Raw genomic sequence first — 27366 nt, 5'->3', positions numbered from 1 at the left:
GGACAGGGATGCGGGTGGCGGGGGTGGTCGGCGCCCACACGGGAGCCTTTGGCCCGGGGCCGCCAGAGCCGGCCGGGTCTTTGCGCTCCCGCCGCCAGGCCCCGCATTATTCACCATCTGGGCAGCACCCAAGGGCAGCCGGGGAGGGGCGGGGCCGCGGGCGGAACCCGCCAGGGAGGCTCCCAGACCCCCCCAGGGGCCCAGGGCTCCAAGCTGGGAAACTGGTGGGCTGGGGCCTGGCACACAGTAGGTACCTAATAGATGCAGGGTGTGCTTAGAGGGGAGGGGAGCCAACACTCAGGGAGCAGCTCTGTGGGCGCCCTGCGGAGACAGCCTTCCCCGCCCCCCGCCCCCCGCCCCCAGCAGGTCCGCAGGCCCTGGTGGAGGCTTTGGCATTCCAGGAAGGGGGTCCCCTGAGGCCAAAGGCTTGGAGATGGCAGTGGGCCTAGAGGAGGAAGGGAAGCCCCCAGACAGCTCCCTGTGGGAGGGTGAGGAGGTCAGTCCCCATCCCCCTCCATCCTCAACCCCGCCCGGTGCTGGGTGCAGAAGGAAGCCCCAGTCAGTCACCCAGGGAAGGAGTGAGAGTGAGCCCAGGGAACCGGGAGCGGGGCTTGGCACAGGCAGGGTGGGCTTTCTTGAGGACACCCAGAGCCAGGGCTCTGGGCCAGGGTCTCATCAGCCACAGAAGCAGTGGGTTACCAGGCTGGGTGTGGCAGGAGGAAAGCCAGGTTAGGCCTCGAGTGGGTAAAGAGGGTCCAGTAGCTGAGGTCAGCCTTTGAAGCCACGTGGACAGCAGGATTTGGGTGTGAAGGGGTGACCCCGCGCCTCACTGGCCGCAAGTTAGGGCCTGCAGTGGGTCAGGGCTAGCTGGTTTGGCCTTGGCCCTGCCCCAGCCAATCCTTGGGGGCCTGGGAAGGACACGCAAGATCTGGCTCCGAGTGAGGACGTGCTTTTCTGCTCTCCCCTGCTCTGCCTTGCGTGTCCTGACACCCCTCTTCTGGCTCCCCACCCCACCATCCTTCTGGCCTCCGGGCCCCCAGCGCACAGCCAGCATCCCCAGTGTCCTTCCGGACAGCCTCTCCCGTCCTGGCCCAGTGTCTGAGGTGCGGAGGATTCAGTGGTTAACTCTGACTTCTCCTCCTTGGTGTGGGGTCTCCCCAGCTCCTCTGCATCTGCCAGAGCCCTGGCTCCAAGGCCCCGCTGTGTAAAGCCGTGTTCTCCCAAGCAGTCTCACCCCCCCACCCCCGCCAAAACCTCTTCAAGAGCAACTCCGTGTCTTAGTCCACGTGGTGGGACAATTCTGCATCAGATCTGCCCTCGAGGATGCCCTCCTGCTGGAGAGACAGAGCTGGACAGAGTCCAGCCCCCTGTGGCCAGGCCAGGACCAGAGGAAGTGAGAGGGCTTAGGGCGGCCCAGAGATGAGCCAGGAAGGCATCCTGGGGGAAGAAGGTGAGAACTGGGCTTTGTAGAATAAATAGGAGTGCCAGGGATCAGAGACACGTGGCCGTGGCAGAAATTACGTTTAAAAAACTTTGGGGAGGGCGCCTGGGTGGCTCAGTGGGTTAAGCCGCTGCCTTCGGCTCAGGTCATGATCTCGGAGTCCTGGGATCGAGTCCCGCATCGGGCTCTCTGCTCAGCAGGGAGCCTGCTTCCTCCTGTCTCTCTGCCTGCCTCTCTGCCTGCTTATGATCTCTCTGTCAAATAAATAAATAAAATCTTTAAAAAAAAAAAAAAAACTTTGGGGAGGAAAGGGAGCATGAGGCTTCGGGAAATTTCGAGGAAGACAGATGCGGTGGAAAGAGGATGTGGAGCTGGGCTCCAGATGTGGGGGGACTTGAGGGACACGGCTCCCTTCCCACTTCCTCTGCCCGAGATAACAGGGACAGCGTCCTTTCTGGGAACCGGCCATGGCAGGCGTCAGAGAGGGGCACTTGCCCCGCTCTGAGTCTGGGCAGCACCGCAACTCTGCAAGGCAGTGTGGGAAACTGACGGGCACCCAGCCGGCTCCGTCGGTAGAGCACGAGACTCCTGATCTCAGGGCTGGGAGTTCCAGCCCCATGTTAAGTGTGTGGAGAGCACTTAAAAACACAGACTCTTGGGGCGCCTGGGTAGCTCAGTGGGTTAAAGCCTCTGCCTTTGGCTCGGGTCATGATCTCAGGGTCCCGGGATGGAGCCCCATATGAGGCTCTCTGCTCAGCCGGGAGCCTGCTTCCCCCTCTCTCTCTGCCTGTCAGTCTACTTGTGATCTTGTCCGTCAAATAAATAAATAAAATCTTAAGAAAAAGGATTAAAAAAACCACATAGAATCTTAAAAAAAAAAAAAAAAAAGAAGGGGAAACTGAGGTCCAGAGAGAGGAAATGAGGCATCTAAGGGCAGGTGTGGGGTGAGATTTGCACACAGCTCTGGCTTCCGGCACCTCCCCGCCTCCCTCCCAGCCCCGCCCCTCACAGTCCGCTAGGGAGTCTCGGGAGGACCAGATGGTGAGAACAGAGGCCAGGCTCAGGATGCGCCCCCCAGGGCTGGTTTCCGGTGGGGGCCAAGCAGGGAGGATCTATTCTTAGCCTCCGAAGCCCAGGGCAGGAAAAGGATGGGGTGGGGGTTGGGGGCAGCTTAAGGCACTGGGTGGACCCTGGGTTAGGAGGGTCAGGGTCAAGGGGTGCCTCCAGCCCGCCTCAAGGGTGGCCCCTGACACCCAGCTCACAGCCCTGTCCAGAGCACCCACCCTCTCTGGCTCCCCAAGGCCCTGGGAAGAGTCCAGCCCCTGGGCTTGCTGTCACCCCGCTGGCCCCCTTTCCGTGGGCCTGTCCTCTGCCCAGCAGCCACGCGCTGCCTCGACCAGTCCGGCTCCTGTGCCCCATCTCTGGGAAGCCTTCCGCGTGACTTCTGGGGCCCCCGAGACCCAATGCCTCCCCCTGCTGCAGCCTGACCCCTTGGTCTGGGGTGTCTGGGCCCAGCCTCCGCCCTTCAGACTGGGTATCCCGGCTTAAACATGCACCTGGCGAGCCACACTGTTTCCCCTCCTGGTGCAGCTGCTTCCCTTGGGGTCCACACCCTGCCAGGACTGCAGAAACGGAGGAGTTGGGACTCTCCTGGGAGCAGGTGGAGAAACTGAGGCTAGGACACGGGCGGCGAGCTGGGAGGTGGGATTCCCCTAGCTCTAGGCCCTAACCCGACCACCACTGTCTAAGCTTGAAGATGTGGGTCTCTGCGAGCCTCAGAAGCACCAAACGGACACAGACGTTGCGTGGAGCTGGACGGTGCCCGGACACAGCCGCCACTGTACCCAGCCTGTGACCAAGCGCCAGGCTACACTGAAGGGCCTCCTAGGTGTGCCCCAGACTCAGCCCCGCACCCGGGGGCCTGCTCTGCGTGCAGTGACAGTGCAGCGGCCCAGATGTCACCTGGTACCAACTGCGTTGACACATGCAAGATTCGAAGGTTGTCCCAGCAGTCAGAGCTCGAAGAGTGACGTGCGTCAGGGTGGGGTAGGGGCAGGACGTGCTCCGTGTGCCTCCGTGTGCCGCCCTGCCCCGCACCAGGCTGCTGTGGGTGGACCAGCTGCCGCCCCGGCTCGCAGCTCGGAGGCTCCTCGACCAGACCCACGTCCCCGCTGCTGCTGTGGGCGCGTGAGGCGGGGCAGGACAAAGGACAGGTCGGGCTGCGCCAGGTGCTCCTGGGATAGGACTAACACAGGGCTGGGGGCGCCCGGTGGCCCGAGGATGGTCAGTCTGGGCCATGGACACTGGGTCGGATGGTTCCCTGTCAGGAGGGTGGCCTAGGCACTGTGGGGGGCCGAGCAGCGTCCCTGCCCTGCTTCCTGGCCCAGAGCTCCCCGTCCATGTGACCGCAGACCGCCATCCCCTGGCCTGGGACAGCAGCTCCTCAGCCCCCAGCATCTGCACTCGAGCCGGTCAGGCACCCCCAGGGACACGGGAGGCCGCGGGCAGACAAAGACCAGGACACCTGCAGACAGCAGGATGCTTCCCTAGGGACGGCCACGGACGAGTTTTAAGCACTGCGGTTAAAGGTCTTCTCGCCCTGGCTGTGCTGTGTGTCCTGCGCCCACAGAGGACGGGACAATGTGACTGCCTGTGGCGGCAGGGCCTGGGACTCCAGACTGTCTGCGCAGCATTTTCGGAACTCTGAAAATATTCTAAAATAAAGTGTTTATTAAAAAAACATGCAACTTCATGAGTAGACCAATTCGATGAAAATAAGACATTTCCCCCCACCTAAAAAAAGTCATTTTAGAGAAACAACCTAAAATGTTTCCAGACGGAACAGGGCACGTGGGTGTGGCCCCCAGGGGAGCCGGCACCGAGGTCATCCCGCTTCGGGCAGAAACCGTCTCTGGAACCAGGTGTCAGAAGCCACGGTCCTGGGGCCGCGTGTGGGTGTGGGGGGGCCGCGCCTGTCAGCCCCGCAGCCGAGCTCGGCCACTTGCAGGACACCAGGGCAGTCTCGGGCTGGCTGGGCGGCGGCCTCCAGGAACGCAGCTGTCCCGACACGGGGGAGCACCCAGGTCAGGTGGGGTGCAAGCGCCTCACACAGAAAGCATCTCCACGGGTCCCGGGGTGCTGGGCGTGATGGCAGAGGCGTCGTGCACGCCCACCTGGGGTGAGTGGGGGACACGGACCCGTGGCAGCACCAGGCCAGCCTGGGCAAGGGCCGGGGGCGGGGGTCAGCCCTGGACACGGGTCCCTGCCCCCTCAGCGCTCTGGGGCAGGTTGTCTGGGACGCCCCCCACCTCACACCTCTGGGCGAGGGGAAGGCCCCGTCCGGGCCCCGCGGTCACCGGCGGTAGCGGTAGCGCTTGAAGTGGAACCAGAGCTGGAAGATGCCGTTGGCGAACTGGCAGCGGAAGCCGTGGCGGTGCGAGTACTCCCACTCGCGGTTGACGATCTTGAAGGCGATGTCCTCGTAGGGCGGCCCGGCGTGGAAGCGCAGCGTGGCGAAGTCCTTGTTGTCGGCGCACGCCTCCAGGAAGTACTCGGGCGTGGAGCGCTTGTCGATGAGGTCGGGGTAGAAGATGTTGAACTTGTAGCCCTGCACGATCTTGGGCGGCGGGTTGTCGAAGTCGTAGTGCGTCTGGTTGTACTTGTTCCACTCGAAGCCCGTGTGCACGCGGTTGAAGAAGCGCGGCTTGCGCGGCCGGTACTTGTCGGCCCACAGGTAGGCCTTGCCCGTCAGCGGCATCTCCACGCTGAACTGCGCCTCGTCCTGGCCCATGCCCTCCTTGGCCCGCCGGAAGAAGATGTCCTCGGCGCTCTCGCTGGCGTCGCCTGCCGGCGGGAGGCTGTGAGCAGGGCTGGGGTGGGGGGAGGGCCCTGTCCCCACGCACCACCCACCCCCGCCCCTGGGGGCAGACAGCGTGGGTCCCCTCGGCCGCACCTGTGACCTGGAGCTGCTGGCGGGACAGCTGCAGCCGCTGCGCATCCTCGTCGGGCTCCAGCACGTGTGCGTCCAGTGGCAGCTCGTGCGCTGTGAGCAGCCGAGGGCTGTACTTGCCAGCGTCGTAGTCGTCCAGGCTCTGCTGGATCAGGTCCTCCTCCATGAGCACCGCCTCCCCGTCCGCCTCGCCCTCCGCGGGCGCCGCCCCCTCGGCCTCAGGATCCCCGGAGCCACCCTCTGACGAGGGCCCGGGCGGGGTGGGCACTGGGTCGTCGGGCTCCAGGCTGCAGAAGGGAGAGGGCTGGGCTGGGCCGGACGGCAGCGCTCGACGGCAGCGCTCTGCGGCAGCGGGTTGGGGACCGAGCGGCCTGGGGCCCCGACGAGGCCCTTGGCTGAGGAGGGGCGTGGGGGACAGGAGGCCACATACCTGTGGCCAGGCGACGGGGGCTCCTGCTTGAGGATGGGGAACAGGGGCTCGCTCTCCACGCCCTGCTCCTGCTTCAGCTTGTACAGCTTCTGTCGCAGCACGTCCTGGTGACGCTCCCGGAGCCTGCAACACCGCCAGGTGGTCACCCCCCCGCCCCAGCCCTCGTCCTGACCCCCTTTCACAGCAAGGGTCATGGGAGCCGGGGAGAGCGAAAAGCAGCGCCTGCCCAGGCCGTGTCCTCATGTTCCAGGCTGCAGAGGACAGAGGGTGCTGGGGGCTGCAGAGGTCTATGGCCGGCGGAGGGGGGCCGCTGGGGGCTGCTCTTCAGCAACGAGAAAATGGGACTCCGGTCACAGACCCTGCCGGGAGCGGCCCTCCAGGGCTGGGAAGGGCGGGGCCCCACAGCGGGGACTCTGTGCCCTGGGAGCCACCAAGCCAGGCTGAACAGGACCGGGAGGCCGGCAGAGGGGAATGAACGCGGAGCCGGCTCTGCCCGGTTCGCGGCAGACAGGCGCTGTGTTTACACAGTGCGGCCAAACACGCAGAGAATTTGTACACAGAGGGTGTGGGGTGGGCAGGAGGCGGGTGGCCTCAGGGCCTGCCGCGGTGTCTGCTGACCCCGGGAGACAGGGGCAGACGCTGCTGGAGGCCGGAACCCCTGAGCCCCACCCAGGACCCCGTTCCCTGCAGGGCCGGGCGGTGCTGACCTGGCGCGTGCCATGTGGGCTCGGAGCTGCTGCAGGAGGCTCTCCCAGTAGCCCATGTCCAGGTTGGGGCCCCCGGCCCGGATTTTGCCCTCGATGCCCTGGAAGATGACCCGCAGCTGGCCGTACGTCTTGCCCTTGAAGACCGACTGCACGTCAGAGCTGACCGAGGCGTTGACCCCCTCTCGCCGCTCCCCTGCGGGGGATGGGCTGCTCAGTACGGGGCAGGGGCTGGACCCTTCCCTTTGCCCACACTGCTCTTCCTCGGGTCCCGGGGTCCTGCCTCCTCCCGGCCTCCCGGCCACCCCCGCCTCTGGCTGGATCCTTCTAACACGTGACAGGGACTCTGGGCCATGGACCTTACCCGGGATGGTTCTGACTCTACGGATAGGGAGAGCCAGGCAGGTGTTTCCAGCCTCTCCCTGGTCCGACCCTCGGGCCAAGTCAGAGCGCCTCCTGCCACCCCCACCCACACTGCAACAGCAAAGAGGAAGAACCTGACCGCCAGACCCCGGGAACTCAGACCCTGCTCTGTCAGCCTCGGCTGGTGACCTTGGGGAAGTGGGTCACTGTTTCTGGGCTTGGCTCTTCCCTCAGTAAGGAGAGCTGGTCATTTCCTGGGCTCTGCAAAGTCCTAACACTGCCCCAAGGCAAGCGTGTCCCCCTGTCCTGCATCCATCACGAGCTGGGAGCCCAGGGACATGTCCTGTGCTGTTGGATGGAGGTCCCTGAGGGTGGGGATGGGCATAGCCTGACTCTACCTGCTCTGACACACCAGCTTCCTTACTGGTCAGTAGACACCAAGCCCTGCCACAGGGCCTTTGCATATGTGTTGCTTCCCACTAGCAACACGATCCTCCTGGTCCATTTTGCCTCCCAGACTGCTCCCCTTGGCCTGGAAGCCTGATTTGTGGCTTCCCCTGGGCGGGGACCTCGTGGGGCTTCGGAACGCTGCCTCCCTGGCACCGAGCTGGGCCTGCAGCTGATGTGCAGCTGCTGACGGATGTAGGCTGGAAGAGCAGCACACGACCCCTGCTCAACAACCGGCTTCGGCAACTCTCCCACTGGACCAGGGTCGCAGCTGATCAGACACGGTCACAGAGGACCCAAGTCCCTCTAGCCAACCAGCGTGGGGTCCTGGAATCAGCACCTAGAGACCCAACCCCTCTCCCAGACAGCTGCGGGTCTCCAGGAGGTCCCAGACTCTGGCTGAGTCTGTGACAAGCACAGAAACATTACAGAACCAGGACTGAATCCAGTGACAACTCCCACCTGCCCACGGGGCCGTATCCTACGTTCGCACACATGGAACTCACGACCCATCCAGTCAGCAGCCGGCGGCACGGCCCCTGCAGGAGCCCCGCTCTGCCACATGGCTTGAAGAAAGTCAGGTCCCGGGTCCCGAATGCACAAGGCCCGGCTGGTTCCTGACGGGGGCTGGAGTGGCTCCAGCACGCTGACTGGAGACTCTCTGGGACAGTGCTCAAGACAGAGGGCAGCACCATGGGAAGCACCCACAGCGAAAGGTAGTGGGGGACCCGCCACAGACGCCCACTCTTATCACACAGTTGGAACTTCCCAATTACTGACAAGAGAAAGAAAAAAAAGTCCAACTTGATTTGTAAAGATGACACACGGTGTTTGGCGGGTCTCCAGAACAGAGGAGCAGAGGCCTCTTGGAAATCATGCTGAAGGGAGATGCGGAAAAGCCAGCTCGTCTCTGAGGACAGCCAGAGCCCACTGGGACCCCTGCTATAGCAGGCGAGGAGGGAAAGCAGACAGCGGGGCCTTGGCCATCCCTGGGAGAAGCGGCCACGCAAGGGGGCGACCAGCAAGGGAGCCCAGCGCAGCAGCGGCTGGCCAGAGACTCTGGGACTCTGGACAGGGGAGCTGTGCAAAGGGGGACACACAAGAGGCGGCCCTCACTCTTCCCCAGCTGGGGGTGGGGTGGGGTCAGGTGTTCTGAAGGAGAAGGCCCTACTGCCCGCAGCCAGCCACGGGGGAGGCGAAGCACATTTCCTGATGCGCATGACGTCCGAGAACTTTCCGCCAGAAACTCCTGGAGGATGCATCCCACCAAGATGAGGGCACAGAGCACAAGGAAGGAAGATGTGGGGTCGTAGAAGGAGCAGCTCCAGCACAACAGAGTGAAGGGAAGCCGCGGGAGGCAGGGGCAAGGGACACAGAGGGCACAGGGACAAGGAGAAAGGGGCCCGAGGAGAGGCTCCAATGAGTCGGGCCACCTAGTCAGGGGAGCTGGAGGGCTGGGAAGGCCTGGGGTCTGCGGTGGCAACGAGCGGCCACGAATGCGACACCCTCGGGCACACGGGCTGGCATGGCTTCCAGGGCACGACAACCACTTCCTTGCTGCTTCCCACCTGACACTCCTGAAGGTGTCTTGTCATCCCCAGGGGACAAAAGGGACAACTGGGCTCCCAGGAGGTCGCTGAGCTGCCTGGTGGGCTGGATCCGCACTCAGGGCCACACCTGCCCTGGTCGGTACCCTTGGGAGCAGAGTTCTAGACCCAGGCCACTGCCACCAAAGGAAATACCTCCTCATACATCTCTGAGAGCAAAGAATTTCCTTTTCTTTCTCTTGAAGTCACTACAGGACGTGTCCTGCCGAGACGACAAGGACGCAGAAAACAAATCACCACTTACAGAGATAATGGAAGACATTCCTCCCTTTCCTAAGAAGAGGAAACCAGCCCCCCACCCCCTCTGAGCAAAACAGGCCTGGGGGAGGGGACAGCGCGTGTCCTCGGCCACCACCACGCCTGAGAGATGGCGGAGCCTAGGACAGCCCATGAGGCCCCGGGAACCGGGCGCTGTTGAAGCGGTGGCCTCGAGGGGCAGGAATGCAGTTGTTGTAAGCCTCGGGAATAGTGATTCTCACCCAGGGTGAGTCTGTCCCCAGGGGACACCAGGGGATGTCTGGGGACACCTGTGGCTGTCACCACTGAGGGTGCTCATGACGCAGAACGGGTGGGGGCCCAGTGTCTGCCTGAGAAAGTACGAGAAACCCAGATCCAGGGCTCACTCCCTCAGAGGTCATGTGTGAGGCCACCTCCGGGGAAAGAAAGTGAATGACGGAGAGCATCAGATGGAACCGTCTGGAGCTCCAGGGACTTCCCAGACGGGCAGAGCTGAGCCCCCCTGTCACTCAAATACACCCAGCCTCCAGCAGAAACTTGAAACCCAAACAAACAAGCCCCCCGCGGGTGCCACTCCCAGGAAAGCAGGCGGCTGAGGAGCAGTTAAAGGAAGCTGGTGGGTCAACGCTAGGCTCTGAGCCCCCACCTGTTCAGGGTCCGGAGCACCTGCTGCTGCCCCCTGGTGGCTCCCAGAGAGGCCTCCAGAGAGCGAGGGACACCCCACATTGGGAAACCAAGACAGGCAGGCAGCACTGGACCAAGGCAGCTCCCCGCAGACACAGCCCCATGCGCCCAAGAGCACACCGGGCACTGGCTCCCCTGCCCCAGCCCTGGGTTACCGGGGCCCTTGCCCGAGGCCTCCAGCTTGCGGAGCTTGGCGATCTCGTCTTCAGTGATGGTGGTCATGTCCCGCCAGAAGTCCGCGTTCTTGCCCTGCTCCAGCTCCATGTACACCTGGGGAGGGACGTGCAGGGGGCTGAGCGCGGCCAAGGGCTGCTCCGGGAGCCCGGGCGCAAGCGGTGGGGCCGGCCTGTACCTGGATGTCCTCCAGCAGGTCCTCCATGTCCGCTACGGTGAGGCCGTTGAGGAAGGTGTACGGCTCGTGCATCTCCACGGCCAGGTCATCGTCCTCGGCGCTGATGTACTTGGCCAGCAGGTCTATGGGCTTAGCCCGCCCGTCCCGGATGCGGATCTTGGAGCTGCCAAGGAGCAGGTAAGTGGCGTCAGAGCCCAGGGTGCGCACTGGCCCCTCCTGAAGACCCTGCCCTGGAGGAGGGGCCTGCCTGGGAGCCGGGGGAGGGGCCAGGCCTGCAGCCGTGGTGGTCAAAGAAGTCTTCCTGGAAGAGGGGGTACCAGGCACAGGAGCGAGACAGGTGACAGACCCAGGCCCGGACCCTAGCAAGCGCGGCTTGTGAAGAGCAGCCGTGGGAGCAGAGCAGGGCTGGGGGACACTGAGGGGCAGGGAGGATAACCCCCTCCTGGTGGACGGGCAGCCGGGGCAGGCGATGGAAGCCTCAGTGCTACACCATGGAGATGCGTGTCAGAGGCTGAGGCTGGTCCAACCCGAGGGTGCCTGGAACCAGGCAGGTCCAAGCCCTGGGGGCCGGTGCGGCCAGAAGGCGGCAGGACAGAGAGGGAGCAGAACGGGTTCTCCGGGCACACACGCCAGGCCTGGGGCTCAGACGCCCGCTGTGTGGCCTCAGGTGCTCCCGAGTGCCTGTGTGTGACCGGGCCTGATGAGCAGACGCTCCGGGGGGCTGGGGGAGGAGAGGGAGGACCACACCAGCTCGGGGTCCAGCACCTGCTCGCTCGTGCAGCAGCACTACGCACGGCAGAGACCGCTCAGATGTCTCCTTGGCACGTGACTCGACAGGGGAGACGGGCTCGAGGGAGGGACTCTCTGAGGAGGTGTTCGGGGGAGACCTGAAGGGAAAGGAGGACCAGCCAGAGCAGAAGACTCCAGGCATGGGAAAGAGCATGTACAAAGGCCCTGGGGCACACCGGGCCCCCAGTATCTGGGCCCACAAGGGCGGCGGGTGGCGGAGGCAGCAGCGTATCTGCGGGCGCGTACCGCAGCTTGGCCTGCTGCAGGTGGAAGTTGTCCTCCTGCTCCTCCCACGTCTTGAAGTGCTCCGCCTCCTTCTCCCGCTGCAGCATCTCCAGCTCCTGCTCCCTCATGGCCTTCTCGCGCTCCCGCTCCAGCCGCAGCTGCTTCACCTGGGGGCGCCAGGGAGGGATGGGGGGGTAGAGACAGGACAGAACTGCCAGAAGGGGGTCTCGTGGGTCCTGCCCTGTACTCTCTTGGGTCCTGGGGGAGATGACCCAGGCGTGGCCCCAGCCCACTGGCCCCGGGCTTGGATTGGTCAGGGAAGCCAGAAGCTTCACACAGACCTTAAGACAGAGGAAGAGTCCTTTTGCGGGAGACGCAGCTGCCTGCAGCAGCCGGGGTCACTCTGGTGCCCATGAAGGAAGTGTCTGAGGGGAGAGCCCAGAGGCCAGCAGAACGGAGAGGTGGAGGGAGACAGTTTGCTGGAGGCACTGCCCAAAGCCCTGGATCCAGCTGTGCCTGAAGCCAGCCAGTTCCCCTGGACTTTCTGTGTAAGCCAGTCAGGTCTCCCCTGACCTCAGGCCCTCTCGAGGGAAGGGCTCCGGACCCCGTGGAGACAGGCCAAGGGCAACTCCACCTTCTGCAGCTCTAGGCGGTTGTCCTCTTGGATTCTCTTGTTCCGCTCCTTCAGCTCCTTCTCCTCCAGGTGGCTGATCCCCTTCTTCTCCAGGGCCTGGAAGCGCCAAGCACACGCCCACTGAGTGCAGATGCCGCCCCGCTTCCCAGCGCCCCTGCAAGATCCCGATCGAGGCCCAGCAGGCTGGGCGGAGTCTCTGGAGACGGGACGAGAGAAGTGAGCCGCCCATGGCCGCACCTCGGGGACCACCGTGAACACGCTGCTCCCTTAGCGCCCCCAGACTGGACACGAAGGAACGCAGCACTCCGGAGCGGCCTCTGGCATGGGTGAGGTGCGCCCCGCTTGGGGGCTTCCGGGGGCTGCTCGCCCTGGTTCACACAGAAGCCCTGCTGGGCCAGCTTGGGGCGGGGGGGTGGAAGCCCCCAGCAGCTCAGACGTGTACCGCGTGTGGGCAGAGGCAGGACAGCGAAGGAAGGAGACAGACTCAAGGCACACTTGCCCAGGGCAGCTCTGGGGCTCACAGGCCCCCGGGGCACTGCGCACCACAGCAGATGGCTCCTCCCTGTGCGTGTCCTCGTCTGGTGGAGGGTGCTCAGGGCACGGGGCTGGAGACCCACGAGGCTGGAGACCTCGTCCAATCAGGCCGTTGGACAGCCCCCACAGCGCCTGCCTGCGCCAGGTGCTAAGCCCGCACACACAGATGAGTGCTCCCCTGCCCCACCCGGGCCCCGCGGACTGTGCGAGGACGCCCCGGGGCCCAGGAAAACGTGCCTCTGGTGGGACACGAGCCTGCCCGGCTCAGGGCCGCCCCTGGACGTCTGGGCCGCTCCTTGGTCTCCCCAGCCTCAGCCCAGGCTGCCACGTTACCGGTGACCGTACTTGTCACCTACAGCCGCACAGAGAAACAACTAGGGCACGGGCGAGGAGCCAGGCAGCCTTGGTTCTGGTCACGCTCTGCCACCCGTGAGCGGGGAGACCACGGGCCAGCAACTCGGTGGCCTGACGCAGATGAGGCCCCGTGAGGGAGAGTCGAGGTGCACAGAGCACGCGGCATGGCGGCCGGCATGGAGCGCGCATCACTGTTCCTCCTGGGGACCGCCCATGCTGCCGGCCGGCGGCCCCGGGAGGAGGGGACAGACGTGTGATGCTGCCCAAACCACGGGCCTGTTTAGAGAGGCCTCAGGGCTGAGCGGGGGCCGAGCCCCCACAGGCTTATCACCGGAGGGGCTGATGACACTCTCCCTGGTGAATTCCCAAGGCCAGTGTGGGCTCCAAGAAAGACTTGGTGGGTAAAGGCCCAAGCACGTGTGCGCAAGCCACCCGAAGCCGCTCATTCGACACTCACCGAGGGCCGACCACGCGCCAGCACTGGGGACAGAGACCGCCCCACGGGGCTCAGTCTGGCAGGAATCCCACATTAGGAATCAGACTGTTCAGATGTTCGCTCTGCAGCAAGACCTTCCTGGGCCTGCCTAGCTCAGGCCACAGCCGCGGCAGCCCGACGCCCGTCCGCCTTCCCTCCTCCGCACGAGCCAAGTGGCCCGTCTGCTTATTTACAGTCTCTCCCCCCAGGAGGCTGCGGGCTCCACGGGGGCTCCGGCTCTCCAGCTCCCTGACGCAGGGCCGGCCCACACGGCCCCAGCACCAGCAAGTGCGCGGGACAGGCAAGCCAATGAGGTGCGAGGAGGGGACCTGTGGGACCACGGGAAGGTGGCGCGGGCTCAGTGTGTTCTGGACAAAGGCCCGAGGGCACGTGGTGAGTGGAAAACGCCCCGGCATCCGACCGTGCCCGGCTGCTCTCGCCGCCCCAGGCCACCCGCCTCCCCACAGCGAACAGGGATGTGTTATAGTTACACCGTGTCCTCTGGAAAGGTGAGTTGCTGTCCCAACCTCGGAACCCGGGAAGGGGATTTTAGGTGGAAACGGGGTCTCTGCAGATGGAATGAGTTAAGACAAGGTCACAGGGGGGTGAGGCTGGGCTCTAAACCAATGGCCAGTGACCTTACAAGAAAGAAAGGGGGACACACAGGCAAGATGGCCATGTGACAATGACAACACAGGCTGCGGTGAAGCAGCCAGAAGCCAAGAGTCCCCAGCAGCCACCAGCAGCTGGAGGTAGGAGGGAACTCTCTAGAGCCTCTGGAGGGAGCGGGACCCTGCCGACAGCTGGGCAACAAAACCTGCAGCTCTCAGTCCTGGGCGCGAGGCCGCCGCTAGTGGTGAGTGACCCGGGAGCGAGACGTCAGCATCGAGGTCACCGAGCACCTGTTCACGGGGATGCCACGGTCAGCTGAGCCCGTGTTCTGGGCGCAGCACCTGCGATTTCGGCCGACAGGAACGTTTCCGCAGGAAAAGCCCGTGGCCGGCAGGGCGCGCACTCGTAGATGATTCATACATGAATGAAGTCTTTAAACTCTTAGCGGCCAGGTAGCGCCCGAGAAAGCATGCTGCGAGCGCCAGCTCCCATGTCCTGAAACAGACGCCACGACAGGCGCACGCGGCAAAACCACGAGAGGCAGAAGAGCGCACCGCGACGGGCTCACCTTGTTCCAGATGAAGGTGCCCAGGAGGTTGTTGTCGCCGAAGGGGTTGTCGGTGTTGGTGTAGCCCATGTACTCCTCCCCCCAGCCCATCTTCTCTCGCTTCTTCCGCTCCTTGGCCTCCTTCTTGGCCAGCCGCCGGGCCCGCTTCTCCTCGGGGGTCTCGAAGGCCTTCATGAGCTCCTCCTGCTGCTTCCGCTCCTCCCGCAGCCGCAGCCGCTCCTGCAAGCTCTGCTGGTGGCTCAGGGTCGCCGCCACCTCCCGAGGGCTCTGGGAGCGGGCTGGGGAGGCCGAGCTGGATGCCGAGGAGCCGGGGGACCAAGAGCGCGTCCGCCGCCGGCGGGCCCATCGGCCCCGCTGCTGCTCCTGCCGCTCGTCATCCGAATTGGACTGAGAGGACCGGTCCTGTGAGCGCCAGCGCGGCGGCAGGGGGCTCGGGCTCTGCCTCCTTCGCCGCTGCCACCTTTCTTCCTCCGAATCTGACCTGTGGAGGGAATCACAGGTCTGCTTACTGCCTGCCAGTCTTTCGTGTGACAGATGTTTCCATAGCATCTGCTGTACCAGGGGTGGTTGTAGGTTCTGGGGACACGGCAGTCACGAGCAGTGATAGTCATGGTCCCTGCCTTTGAGAGGCTCACATCAACAAATAAACACACAGCATGACACAACATAGTGCAAAGAAGAGTGACTTAGTATTAGGAGATGGAGATCTGAGGAGGCAACTCAGGAGGAAATGGGGAGGACGCTAAAGGGAGAGAGTGCTCCATGAAGAGGGCATAACAAGAGCAAAGGCCCCGGGGCAGGAATTTACGTGGCACGTTCAAGAAGCAGCAGGAGGCCCAGGTGGAAAGTGTGAATGAGGGGGAGTGAGGGAGGGAGTGAAGGCAGGGAGGTAGGCTGGGGCCTGGTGGTGCCGGAGCTATAAATGTAGAAACCAGAGGACCTGATCTGTTCAAGATGACAAGAGGGAACTTATAGGACAAGGTCCCACAGGATGGGCAAGAGTGGACTGAAGTAGGACGGGCAGGACTGAAACGCCAGCCAAAACCACTGTGAGCTGGCAATGGAACGCACGAGACACAAGGACGGATTCTGTAACGGTCAGGGCCCTTTGAATGTGTAGAGGAACAAGTCTCTGTATTTCATTAAGTGTTCCACCTGTTGAGCTCACGTCAAAAAACCTACACCATGGAAACCAATTATTTTGGAGTCTCTATGAAGACTATACATTTGACTCAACTTTCACTAACGCTGCCAACTCAAATTACACGTCCAGACGGCTGATTACAGTAACTCAAACGTCAGGAAACAGCAGATACAAAAGATGACCACAAGACTGCTGCTGTACCTGAACCCACGCGGAAAACAGCAACGCCAGGGGCTCACCGCAGAGCCAGCCAACTTGCCCTGTACAGAGCCAGATGGCCGAGGACGTGAGCCTGCCACTCTGTCGCTGCAGAGCAAAAGCGGCTCTGGACAGGTGGGAAAAACTGGGCATGGCCGGACCCCAATAAGCTTTCACTTCCACACACCAAAACTTGGGACGTATTCAAGAATCTCATAAAATTTTGACATGTCAGGAAATACCATTCCTCTTCCGACTCTTCCCCTCACCAACTAAAAATGTAAAAACCAGGGGAACCTGGGTGGCTCAGCTGGTTAAGCGTTTGCCTTCAGCTTAGTCATGATCTCAGGGTCCTGGGATAGAGTCCCGCAGAGGAGGGGTGTCCCTGCTCAGCAGGGAGCCTGCTTCTCCCTTTGCCCTTCCCCCTTGCTCATGCATGCGCACCCGCATGCCCTCATACATGAACGAAATCTTTTAAAAAAAAAACACGTTAAAACCATTCTCGGCTCACAGGCTGCCAAGCCGTGGTTTAAACCACGTCTGTGTTATTTCCGTTTTGCTTCTTGTAACTTCTTGGAAGTCCTGGGTTGCAATGACCCCTTTCTCAAACGCAGAGGGCAATCAACTACAGCCACTGTGGCCCCGGTGTGAACAGGCTGACAGGGTGGGAGACAATGTGCCAGGAGAAGCCCCAGGGAGATCATGAGTACACAGAGGAGCAAACTTGGACCACAGGGGGTCAGGGACTGGCCAGAGGGTCACCGCCAGTTAGGGGCTGAGTCGGCTCAGGGACCTAGGTCTGGGAGGCAGTCTCTGGCACCGTCTGCTGCCTCCGTGCTGGAGCAGACTCAAGCCAAGCCTGGACAGGTGTCTGAAACGACACGACCGTGGGCCGTGGTGAAGCTGAGACCCAGGTCCTAGGAGTCAACCCAGGCCAGCCACCTGTCACCAAAAGCGCCTTCCTCTGACTCCCACTTCGAATAGCAGGTGTTGTCGCCCCTACTTAGAAAGAAAATCCCTCTCAAATCTGCCCTTTCCCCACTGTGCCTCCCACTGCCTCTCTGCTCTGAACGCCACCACCATCTGTTGCCTAGACAACCGTACCATCCTCCTCCTGCCTGTTGTCACTCCTGCCAACCTCCTCAGTCCCTTCCCCACGCGAAAACCGGAAGAAGTTCCACAGGTAAGCCAGACTACATCACTCAATATCCTCCCATGGCTTCCTACTTCCCTCCGAAGAGCGGCCAAATCCTGCCCCACGGTACACAGAACTGCACGATCTGCTCTCTTCTCACCGCCCCGACCTCCTCTCCAACTTCCCCTCCGCCCCGCCTCGCTCACTACGCTCCTCTACTGTCCCTCAACCACCAGGTGCCCTGCCTGGAGCGCCTCTCGCTCTCCTCGCTACCTAACGGCGACTCTGAGCCGACGTCCCCCTCTCCAGGAAGCCTCCTCTGACTAATTCGAGGATCTCTGGCTCCCCGAGGGCGGGAGCCGGATCCCCAGCGCGGTTCAAGCAGCCACCCTACCTGCGCTCCCGGCTCTGCCTCCTCCTCCTGCGCCGTACTTCGTCGTCCCGGCGCCGGCGGTTTCGCCGCCCATGGCTCCCGCTCCGACTTCGGCTCCGACTCCCGCTCCGTTGCCTGCGGCCCCTACGACCAGCGGACCGCGAGCGCGAGCGTGTATCTCGACCCATCAGCTGAGACCGTGGCGGCAGCGCTGACACAAATATCTGGGGCCCGCGCCGGGGGCCTTCCTCCCCTGCGGCGCGCGCCGGGCTGCCCCATCCGCGCCTGAGCCGGGAGAAGGAAACCCGTCTCCCTGCCCCATCCCGCAGGGGCTCCGACGCCCCGCAACCTCTCCACTGCCCTCAAACGTGGCCCGTGTGACGGACTCCGGCCTGGCTCTCGTCTCCAGAGTTGGGGGCTCGGCCTTTAGGCAGTACTAGGGGCAGCCCCATGTCGGTCCTCGCGCCTAGGAGAGGGGGCCCTAAGGGCTGTGGGCGGAGCAAGAGAGATCCAGGAACAGCGAGTGGGGCGGAGCCTGGGGAGGCGTGACCCAGAAGAACAGAGTTCCAGGGGAAGTGGAGCCGGCGTGGGCGGGGCCCACAAGGCGGGATCAGGAGGAGGCGGGGCCTCGGGCGGGGCCAAAGAGAGGCGAGCCGCGCCGCGGAGGTCTCTGGGCCGGTGCAGGCAGGGGGTGAAACTTTGAGATCGTGGGTTCAAGTCCAGACCGCTCCAAAAGGCGGCGAACGGAAGCCAGGTGGGAGACTGAATAGCCTTGAGGCTGGACAGCCTTTCAAAGTCACCACCATGCTGCATCGCCCGCAAAGATGGGGAAACTGAGACCCAGAGATGGAAAGTCACTTTAATAAACAGTCCCCTCCTCCCACAGCTTCACTGAGGCAACATGGAACTGGGATCTGAACTGGGTGGTTCAGCTCTGTTCTGTGGGTGCTGGGGAGTCACGGGAGGGTTTTTAAGCAGGGAGTGGGGGCTGGTGGTTATGTGGAGCCCCTGCTGGGCTGGTGGCCAGGAAGGACCACAGCGGGTAGAGCTGGAAGATCCCAGGGTCGCTATTCAAAGCTCCCCCAGCCCACCCCAGAGGATGGTACTTCATGTTCCAGTTCAAGCTCTTCAAGTGTTTGAGCACACAACTTCACGGCCTCACCCTGAAGGCTAGGTGCGCCCGTTGATTGGTGCGGTGGCCCCGGTGGCACGGACGGATTTCCGAGGACCTTCTCCGCAACCCTTCATAACAAGCCAGCTTGTCACGGGATGTGGATAAACCGACAGGTGGGGATTGGCCCTGTGTTTTTCAAGACCCAGACGTATGGATGACAGTACGGGCAAGTGAGCGTGGGTTGGTAAGCACATTCCAGATCATCTCTGCACGGCCGGCCCGTAAAGGGGCTGTGCTGTTCCGCATCACGACAAAACCGGGTTTCCAGGGGCCAGCTTCGGGATGGGACCTCACTGTCAAAGCAGCGTTTCTCCAGTGGGAAATCCTGGAGAAGTGTTTTCCCCTTAAAAGGGGTCCACGCTTGACTCACTTTGAGCAACTCTGGCAAAACCAATACAAAGTCTGGGCAGTGTTCTTTCGAGCTGGGCTGCACTGATGTCAGAAATTATTCAACGTTTTCTGAACTCAACTGGAACCTGGAGGTGGCCACAGCTATCAAGGCATTGGGTCCCATTGTTGTTATTTTAAATCTGACCAAGGTTTCTTTCTGCCCTCGTTCAGTCCTTATATTCCCAAGCAGACCCCCGGAACGCACAGAGGCAAAGAGAAAGAAGGTTGATGCTTATTACCCGATTTTATTAGAGAGAACTCTTCAACGTAAAAAGGAGGAGGGGCGGCGGGGAGGGGGAGGGGGCCCGAGGCTGCATATGTTACTGGGGCCAGCGGGGTGCACGGTTACAGAGGTGCCCACAGCTCTGGGTTTGAGACGGCATTCTGTGCCCGATGAGGCCGCGCTCCAGATTGTCACACACCAGACCACAGAGGCTGAGCACATGGAACCCCCGGAGAGAATTAAGACACATAAGGTTTGCAGTTTCATTGTTTGGAAATCAGTTCGACCATAAAAACGACATGGGGGGGGGCGGGGGGACAGGCAATGCAACTGAGCCACCAGAGAGAAGGCGGTGGAGGGCGCTGGCCCAGGGTGCGGACTGAGGGCTGCAGCGACAGTACCATGGCAAGGGGCCCCACTGGAAGGGGACTATTGCACTGAGCCGAGTGGTGGAGGGAGGGGCGGGGGCAGGTGGACAATGGAGGCTGGTGGGGGCTCCCGGGAAGCTGCAGCTCGTCAGTCTCGGAACATCTTTCGTTTTCATAGCTCAGCAATCCCAGGCTCTCCGAGATGCCATCTGAGACGCACCAGGAGGGAGACAGGGTGTCACCACGAAGGAATTTAGATTTCTATGCTGGGGGTGGGCAACAGCTGAGTGGGTCCAGAGCCTTCCTGGGGGGGGGGGGGACGGGGGAGGGAAGCCTGGGAAAGGCCATGGATTTGCTACACATTATAAATAAAGTCTTGCCTTCTGACCCCTGACCCCCCCAAATAATAAACCAACAACTCCCATCGGGACAGTCTGCAGACCATGTTGGCATCCATGTGACAGTTCTCTGAAAAAGGACCAAGAATGCCACCAACACAAAACGGGCCCCCCAAGGGGTCTCAGCAACTAGCACAAAAATAGAAATGTCATGATATCCGGGAGGCTTGCAGACTTCTCTGGCAAGTCAGCATCCCAGCGATGCCTCTGTTCCATGATTCACTCCGGAGAGCCCGAGGGAAACAGCAGAGCTCCCCTCCTTGCTCCTCAAGCTCCGAGTGGCTGCAGGTGCGCTGGGCATGGGCGCACTATGCCAGGAATGTGTGCATGGCTCCGGTCATCTCCGACAGAACTCGCAACGTGCCTGACTATCTGGCCTTGGGGGCCTGAGCGGGGACTCCAGTGCCAGCTTTTGGGTGACACAGTTGTCCCTGTCAGTCATCAAGGCCTGAGACGCACCTCTGGACCTCTGCCTGCTCAGCGGCCAGCTCCTCGGGGGGAAGGGGGTGGGACGGACTGGCGACTCAGGGCATGCAGACAGACAGCCGTCTGAAATCAGGTGAGGACGCTTCCCGCCATCTGGTCGAAGCCCCCTTCGACAAGATGGAGAAGATGTCATTTTGCTTCTGATTTGGGACATCCACAGCCTTGTTCTCATGGCTCCTCTCAGGGCTGCCTTCCCCAGGCTCCACGCTGGCTCGTCCCTGGCCAGCCTGGACAGACAGCAGCCAGCCCTACAGGCTCCGTCCAGGCGCACAAAATGAGCTGTGCGGGGGGCCGGGGGGAGATGAGAGCAGGCGAGGGACCCAGAAGAGGGACTCGGAAAATCAAACTCCTGATCCGTGGGTTCTCCACCAGGACGGCAAGGGCTGGAAGAAATTCTTCCGGCTGTAGCTTCTGCTCTGAGCCAGCTGCCCCCTCCTCCCACGCAAGCAGGCCAGTGGGAGTGGGGAGGGGGGCAGAGCGGGCAGAGGGAACCATCCGTGCTATGCCACCTCTCAAGGGGTGGGAGGGCATTTCTGTGGGGGCAGGACAGACCCCCCCCCCCCAGGCTGTCAGTTCCCATAGTCCCGTCTGGACTGAGTAAGGTCTCTGAGCCCAGGTGAGGTTGCTTCCTGTTGAAGATGACAAACCAAAAACATTTTTCTTTTTCACAAAGAATTTTGTCACCTATCCTGTAACTTGCTTACTAGTCACCATCTTAAACCAACCAACGAAACAAAACAGAGAAAGCCCATCCCAGTCCTGGAGGGGAATCTCTTACTGGACATCTGAGCAGCCTGACTACGGGAGCGCCCCTGCTCTCCGGAAGCACCCCCGGCCTGAGGGCCCAGTGCTCCTCCCTTTGCCTGGGCCCTCTCTTTGAGACACCAAGCGGGGGCGTGGGGAGGGCAGAGAGGCCCACCGTCCTGAGCTCCATCGAGAGGGGTGGCCTCCTGGCCTTTCCTGCCTCTCAAGTCCCCTGGCAGGTGAGGTGGTGAGAAGCAGATGCAAAGAGATCACGGGCACCGGCAGGGTGGAGGGCCACCCCCAGACCACTAGCTGGCCACGTCCAAGGACATGCGTCCAGTGCCTGGCCCAGAACACCTGAGCCCAGAGTGCCTGCGGGTGCGGGGGCCCTTGCCTCCTGGGCGGCAGCCCGTCCAAGAGGAGAGAGGCAACTCGGAGTGTGGATTTCAGCCGGGGTGAGCAGGCCATGGGGCAAGGTCCCCGGAGCCAGCAGGCCCTGTCCCCTCAGGGAGACACACACGCAAACACAGCAAGAAGCCCGACATGCGGCAGAGCGGACTTGCTTCGTTCTGCCGGACATGTCCTTTTTGTTTTGCTTTTTTAAATCTTTTTGTAAAAAAGCACACCTGTGCTGCCGTCTTTGTGCAAAGAGTAAGGACCCAAAATAAATACGTGATCGGACACTCAGGGAGGTTCACAGTCTCACAGGCATAGGTAGTCGACGGGAGCGGCGGCCGGCGGTGAAGCCAGGTCCTGTGGGCGGGCAGCGCCTCCGGAAAGCAGCCAGGGCGGCGGCGGCGGCGGCGGTGGGCGCTCGGCTCCGGGTCGGTGACTGCATAGACATTACTGCAGAAGGCAAAGTGGGCGGGGGGGCGCGGGTGAGCGCGCGGCGGGGCCGGGCGGCACCCCCACTTTAGCGGCCTCCCGGGAGGGCCCCGGCCCCGCCGCCTCCCCGACCCCGCCCGCGCGCCCCCGGCCTCAGTCTCCCCGGCGGCCCCGGGGCAGGTGCGGCCGAGCGAGCGGCCCGAGGCCCCGGGCCAGGGCGCGGCGAGCCGCGGGCGCACTTACGCTGTCGCTCTCGCCGTCGGAGGCTGGGTGGGCGTGCGCGCTATAGTGAAGCGGGGAGTACACCCAGCTCCTCTCATCGGTGGGCTGGGCGGGCGGGCGCACGTGCACGAAGCGCGCAGAAGAGCAGGGGTGCGAGGAGGCGCGAGACAGGCGAGAGGGAGGAAGGAAGAAACAGAAATAAAGGAGGCGGACCCCCACGCGGTCGGCGAAGAGGCGGCTCGGCCCCCGCGCGGCCTTCCCCGGAGGGGCCCGCCCCCAACCCGGACCGCTTTCGGGCCGGCGGGGCGGGGCGGGGCGGCGGCAGCGCGCGGGGTGGGCGGCAGGAAGCGGCGCGCGGAGCGCAGGCGGGCCCGGTGCAGCGAGGAGGGCGGGGGCGGGGGCGGGGCTCGCTTGCTGTCCCCTCCCCTCCTGCTCGGCCCTCGGCACCGCAGCCTCAGATCCTGCCTGCTGCGCGGCCACGGTGGGCACCGGGGCCATGGACTGGAGCAGGGCACGCAGGACCCTGCCCTGGGGGCCTGGGTGATGAGCGCAGTCGGGGGCGCAGGGTGGGGCCCATCTCCTCGTGCCCAAACACACAGATCGGCCGGGGGACACTGAGGCCCCGGCCACCCAGACAGCAAGTAAGTAACAGAGGCCCAGCCAGAGGGTGGGCTGCTCTTCCTCCAGCCGCATCAGGGAAATGGGCCCCATTCTGGGTCAGCCTGGGGGGCGGGGAGCGCACGTTCCTCCAGCACCTGTCCCTCCTGGGGTTCTCACGGCAAGAACCCCCACAGCCCCCTTCTCATTCTTCCTCTTTCCCAGGGACCCCCATCACCCCCAGTCTTCACCGCCTGTGCACCTACCCCCCTTGCCGGGCCTCTGTTTGGAGTACGTGGCCTGAGCAGGCACTCACCCTGGCTAGAGCCAGGGAGGCCACACCCAATGAGCCCCCAGATCTGCCCCTCCTCCGTGGGATGGTGACGCCCAGCATCGCCTTTCCAGCCTCGCCTCTCCACGGGTGGCTTCATCCAAGCCTCATGAAGGACAAGCACCAGTAGGCCGCCTCCGTGCTCTCCTGGTAAACGCAGGACCCCTGCTCTGGCTGCCCCTTGGGGCCCCCACCGGCTCTCCTCACCTCTGTGCCCGCTCCTCCCTGCCCCTCTTACAGCTCTCACTGCAGAACCCACCCTCCCAGGCCAGACTGCCGGCACCCGCACAAGGCACCTGACCCAGTGGGCAGCTCACTCTTGCCTCAGCACCTGGCCCAGGGCCACACACATCCCGAAGGCCGTCCATCCACGGACCGACTGGTACCAGGGCACAGGGGCCCTGCTCACAGCACAGGGGTCACAGCACACAAAAACCGGAGCCTGCCTGGAAGTCCAGGGATGGGGCCTGCCTGGGGCCGCCCACACCCAGTGTCCTGCACGGGGCAGCCACAGCACGTGTGTAGAGCCTGGTAGCTGCCTCTCTGGGGCCAGAAGTAGGACAAGAGAGTCTCCACCTGAACTCTGCAAAGAGCCGGCCCGACAGATGGAGGGATCGCGGGCAGCAGGACCCAGAATCCCGTGCTGACCCACAGAACTGGAGCCACAGACGCATGTCCCCAGTACTGCAGGCCCTCAGGCCGCTTGCACCCACCCAGCCTGCACACTTGCTGCTCCCCTGCTCCTGTGTGCCCCCCACCGGCTTCTGCTGTGCTCTCGACAGAGTCCGCCCTTCCTTCTCCCACCTCCCCACACCCGGCGGGGGGGGGGGGCACAACCCCTCTCTGGGCCACCTTTATAAGCCGCTCCCCCCATGAGGGGCCCTCAGGACCTGCTATGTATCCCCAGCTCTTGGATCATCTTAGGGGAGTGGCATCCCTGTCTCAGTGGGACACAGCACGGTGGGAACATCTGGGGAAGTGGCTTCCACTTCTTGGGTTTGCTTGGCAGAGCTGGACGCCCAGTGACACTCAGAGGCATCTGGGGCTGGGGGTGTGAGCCTCCGAGGGCCCTCATCTTGAGAAGAGAAACTCCTGCTCCAGGCCTGTTCTGTTCAACCGGTTCTGCCTGCTTGAGCGCTGTGTGGCTCTGGGCAGGTTACCTGGCCTCTCTGGGCCCCTCATTTATTGCTCATAAGGACAATAACGGGTTCTGATAACACCATTGCTACATGATCTCCACACAGCGTCCCAAACAAAATGGGCAGATGGGTGTCTACGAGACACAGGGGATGCTTGGGAATTCAGACCCAGGTTTTCTCTAAACCGTGCCCTCTTGGGCTTCCTGGGGAGCTGAGACCGTGGTTTCCCCACTGTGAAGTGGGTATGGAAATATACCTCCTCTCTCCTGCAGTTAAGAGCTTGGCTTTGCTGACCCAAGGGCAGAAGCCCCTTGGGGAGCCATTGGCAGCCAGGTCTGAACACAGGACAAGTGTCCACCAACTTGTCCCTGACTCAGGCTGGGGCTGCGGTCAGATGCAGACCCCACCACCACGGCCAGGTCCCCTTAGCCCCGGCTGTAAGCCTGCAGGCCTAGCAATGCCCACCTCAGGGGTACCTAAGTGACATCACTGGGGGACACATGACCAGCCTCGTCGTGATGATTCTTTCCCCAAGTCCCTTCTCAGAGGACGAGGGACAGCCAGAACCTGCAGCTCCCTGCTGCCCCAGGTGGTGGAACGGGGGCTGGGCTCCCTGGACGCCTGCTGTGGTCACTTACAGTCCCTGAGGAGCTCAGCGTCACGGCCCGCAGTCGGCGATGCCGGGGAGAGTAAATCCAGTACCTCCCATCGGTGAACTGGGCGGGCCGGGCGGGCGGGGGAGGAAGCAAACAGAGGACAGGATGAGGCAAGAGGAATCCAGTGGGTGGTTAGGTGGGGAGGGTGCTGGGCAGGGGCAGGTAAGCAGATGGCCAAGCGGGACGTGAGTTTTGGGGTGGCGGGATCCCACTGCGGCCCGTTAGCTTCTCTGCTGCCCGCAGGGCCTGGCCGCCTACTCCAGTGTTAGGACCCAGACACACACGTAGGACATGGCCCCCTGGGGCCTCCTCACACAGTGATCCACAGGATGGGACACAAACCAAGCCCCCAGGGACAGGGAGCTGACGGCGGGTGTGGGGACACATAGTGTGTGCACCTGTGACTTCCAGGCCAGACAGAGGCCCCAAGACAGAGAGCAGGGTGCTGGTACCTGTGAGGCAGCAGTGGCCTTATAGCCTTATTGGGCCCCCAGCAACCCGGCCACGGGGGCGGAGACAAGACTGAAGGTCTGGGAGGAAGACAGGCAGTCCCCTTCATCAGATAAGGCCATGTGACCCCTGAGCAGGGCCATCCGAGGAAGGCAGCCCATCACCGGATGGGATGTGTAGGCTCCCTGGCCCCCCGCACCCATCACACCCAAGCTCCCAGCCCAGCTACCCCGGCTGCCTGCGGGAGATGAGGGGTGGGAGGTGACCCCCTGCCCTGGAAGAGAGGTCCCGGGTCCCTGGGGGCAGGGCCCCTTCCAGCTCCGAAAGACCCCCACCCATTCCCAGAGCAGCCATGAGTCCTTGCCCAGTGAGGACGGCAGCACAAAGCGCACAGACCCCTTGCCTCCTAGAGAACAGACCCCACCCAGCTGCCCCTGTCCCCGAGTGGAAGAAGAGCCACACAGTCTATGGCCCTTGGTGGCTGACCCCAGGTCTGCCCAGGACCGAGGGGGTCCCGGGGGTGCTCAGAGCTTGAGGACTCCAGATGCTTCCTAAGGGGACGTGGTGGCACGGCTAGAGCCAGGACCTTGACCGGTGGCCTGGCGGTGGTCATGAGTCCTGGACAGGAGGGGCGGGGCCGTATCCTGGCCTCAGAGTGGCCTGGCCGGATGGCAAGGGGCAGGGCGCTCCCACACCATGTACGCGTGTGTGAATGCGTGCAGGGGCACACTGGTGTTCAAGAGTGTGTGGATGTGAGTTGACCAGTGAGAGCACTGTGTCCACAAGAATACCTTGTGAGTGTGCATGTGTGTGTGTGTGTGTGTGTGCGCGCGCATGCGCGCGCACGAGTGGGTGTCTGGCTGAGGGCCGAGCAATGGAAGGAGCTGTGGGGGACTTACAAAGTAGATGTCTGTGGCGGGTGCGTCCTCCTCGTCCGAGGCCTGGCTTGCGGGCTCCGAGGCCTGGCTGGTGGTTTCTGCTTCGGCAGCAGCAACGGCTGGGGAAGCCTCCACCCTGGGGACACGCGCGGACACAGGAGTCCTGGGGTGGGGCTCTGAACAGCATCCCGGGCCCCAGCCCACGTCCTCCCTCTCATCAGGAGGTCATCACAAAGAAGCCAAATAAAACAACCTCCCCCCCCACCAAATACCTCCCCAGCAAAGGGGAGGGAGTTTCTGCCGCGGGCTCCTGTGTGAGCCTCTCCCCATCCCTGCTTGAGGGCACGTCCCGGGGGCTGGGTGCTGGCCTCACCACTCACCCCCTGGGCGACCTGGAAGGTCCTTGCCCATTGCTCAGCCTCAGTATCCTTATCTGCGAAGCAGGGACCCCTGGCCCCTGCGCTCAGAACCTCTGTAACCTGGGACGCCTGGGTGGCTCAGTTGGTTAAGCAGCTGCCTTCGGCTCAGGTCATGATCCCAGCGTCCTGGGATCGAGTCCCGCATCCGGCTCCTTGCTCGGTGGAGAGCCTGCTTCTCCCTCTGCCTCTGCCTGCCATTCTGTCTGCCTGTGCTCGCTCGCTCTCCCTCTCTGACAAATAAATAAAATCTTAAAAAAAAAAAAAAAGAACCTCTGTAACCTTCACTGAGCACTTACTACGTGCCAGGCCCTTTCAAGAGCTTGGCATGAATTTCCCCCACGACCGTCCCCTGGGCCGGGGGCTGCCACTGTCCTGAGCTGCAGACAGGGAAACAGGTTCCAGATGGAAGGTGAGGCGAGGCCGAGGCCTCAGCAGGTGGCTGGGTGACTGGGGTGCAGTTTCCATCTCACGAGCAAAATGCCCAGCTCCGGGGTGGGGGGGGAGGGGCACCTAGAACCACAGAGAGCTGGTTCTCCAGCCACGGGGAAGGGGGCTGGTTTGGGGGTCCCCCCAAATGAGTCACACCGCAAGGATTCCGCTAACAGGGAAAACACGGTGGGTGGCAGAGCCCACTGTGTGCGCAGGGACACCCGCCTATCTGTGACATCACCCTTGCTGGCAAGGTGCGGGCTGGGTGCATGGTGACTGCTAAGGAAGGTGTCTTGAGATCGAAGAGAAATTTTAAAGACCCGTAAAGCAAAAATCCCAAGGGGAGCAAAAGAAACTTGGTAACAATGCAAACACAGAGCCA

The 27366-nt window shown here is 62.8% G+C and overlaps 2 protein-coding genes and 1 long non-coding RNA gene across 3 annotated transcripts in view; 1 reads left to right on the top strand and 2 right to left on the bottom strand.

The window, feature by feature from the left end:
* Positions 1–4151: 4151 nt before the first annotated feature.
* CACTIN (cactin, spliceosome C complex subunit) lies at positions 4152–17480 on the bottom strand. Its single transcript, XM_047706284.1, has 10 exons — positions 17277–17480; positions 14406–14886; positions 11863–11958; positions 11250–11395; positions 10215–10377; positions 10018–10132; positions 6528–6720; positions 5821–5943; positions 5394–5677; positions 4152–5284 (listed from the first exon to the last, which is right to left on the bottom strand). Exons 1-10 carry the CDS (start codon positions 17441–17443, stop codon positions 4794–4796), a joined length of 2259 nt encoding a protein of 752 aa, XP_047562240.1. The 5' UTR covers positions 17444–17480; the 3' UTR covers positions 4152–4793.
* Positions 17481–17915: 435 nt separating this feature from the next.
* LOC125086803 (uncharacterized) lies at positions 17916–19814 on the top strand. Its single transcript, XR_007123268.1, has 2 exons — positions 17916–18599; positions 19589–19814. It is a non-coding gene; the product is annotated as an uncharacterized LOC125086803 (long non-coding RNA).
* The window catches only part of PIP5K1C (phosphatidylinositol-4-phosphate 5-kinase type 1 gamma), a 50763-nt gene continuing 42441 nt past the window's right edge, over positions 19045–27366 (bottom strand). The window contains 4 exon segments of the mRNA XM_053447809.1: positions 19045–21884; positions 22107–22190; positions 24791–24868; positions 26158–26272. Coding sequence (XP_053303784.1) covers positions 21882–21884; positions 22107–22190; positions 24791–24868; positions 26158–26272 — 280 coding nt within the window. The 3' untranslated portion in view covers positions 19045–21881.

The sequence above is a fragment of the Lutra lutra genome, chromosome 1 (genome assembly GCF_902655055.1).
Source record: "Lutra lutra chromosome 1, mLutLut1.2, whole genome shotgun sequence".
NCBI classification, from domain to species: Eukaryota; Metazoa; Chordata; class Mammalia; order Carnivora; family Mustelidae; genus Lutra; species Lutra lutra.
This window is presented reverse-complemented; position numbering and strand designations above follow the sequence as displayed.

What these genes read in the sequence shown, in the direction of transcription:
- CACTIN (XM_047706284.1), bottom strand. Translation starts at nt 17,443, where the DNA reads ATGGGTCGAGATACACGCTCGCGCTCGCGGTCCGCTGGTCGTAGGGGC. An exon ending in GGCCTCGGGCAAGGGCCCCG is followed by an intron (nt 6,721 to 10,017) that starts GTAACCCAGGGC and finishes CATCCCCCGCAG; the next exon opens with GGGAGCGGCGAGAGGGGGTC. An exon ending in GCCCACATGGCACGCGCCAG is followed by an intron (nt 5,944 to 6,527) that starts GTCAGCACCGCC and finishes GCGGTGTTGCAG; the next exon opens with GCTCCGGGAGCGTCACCAGG.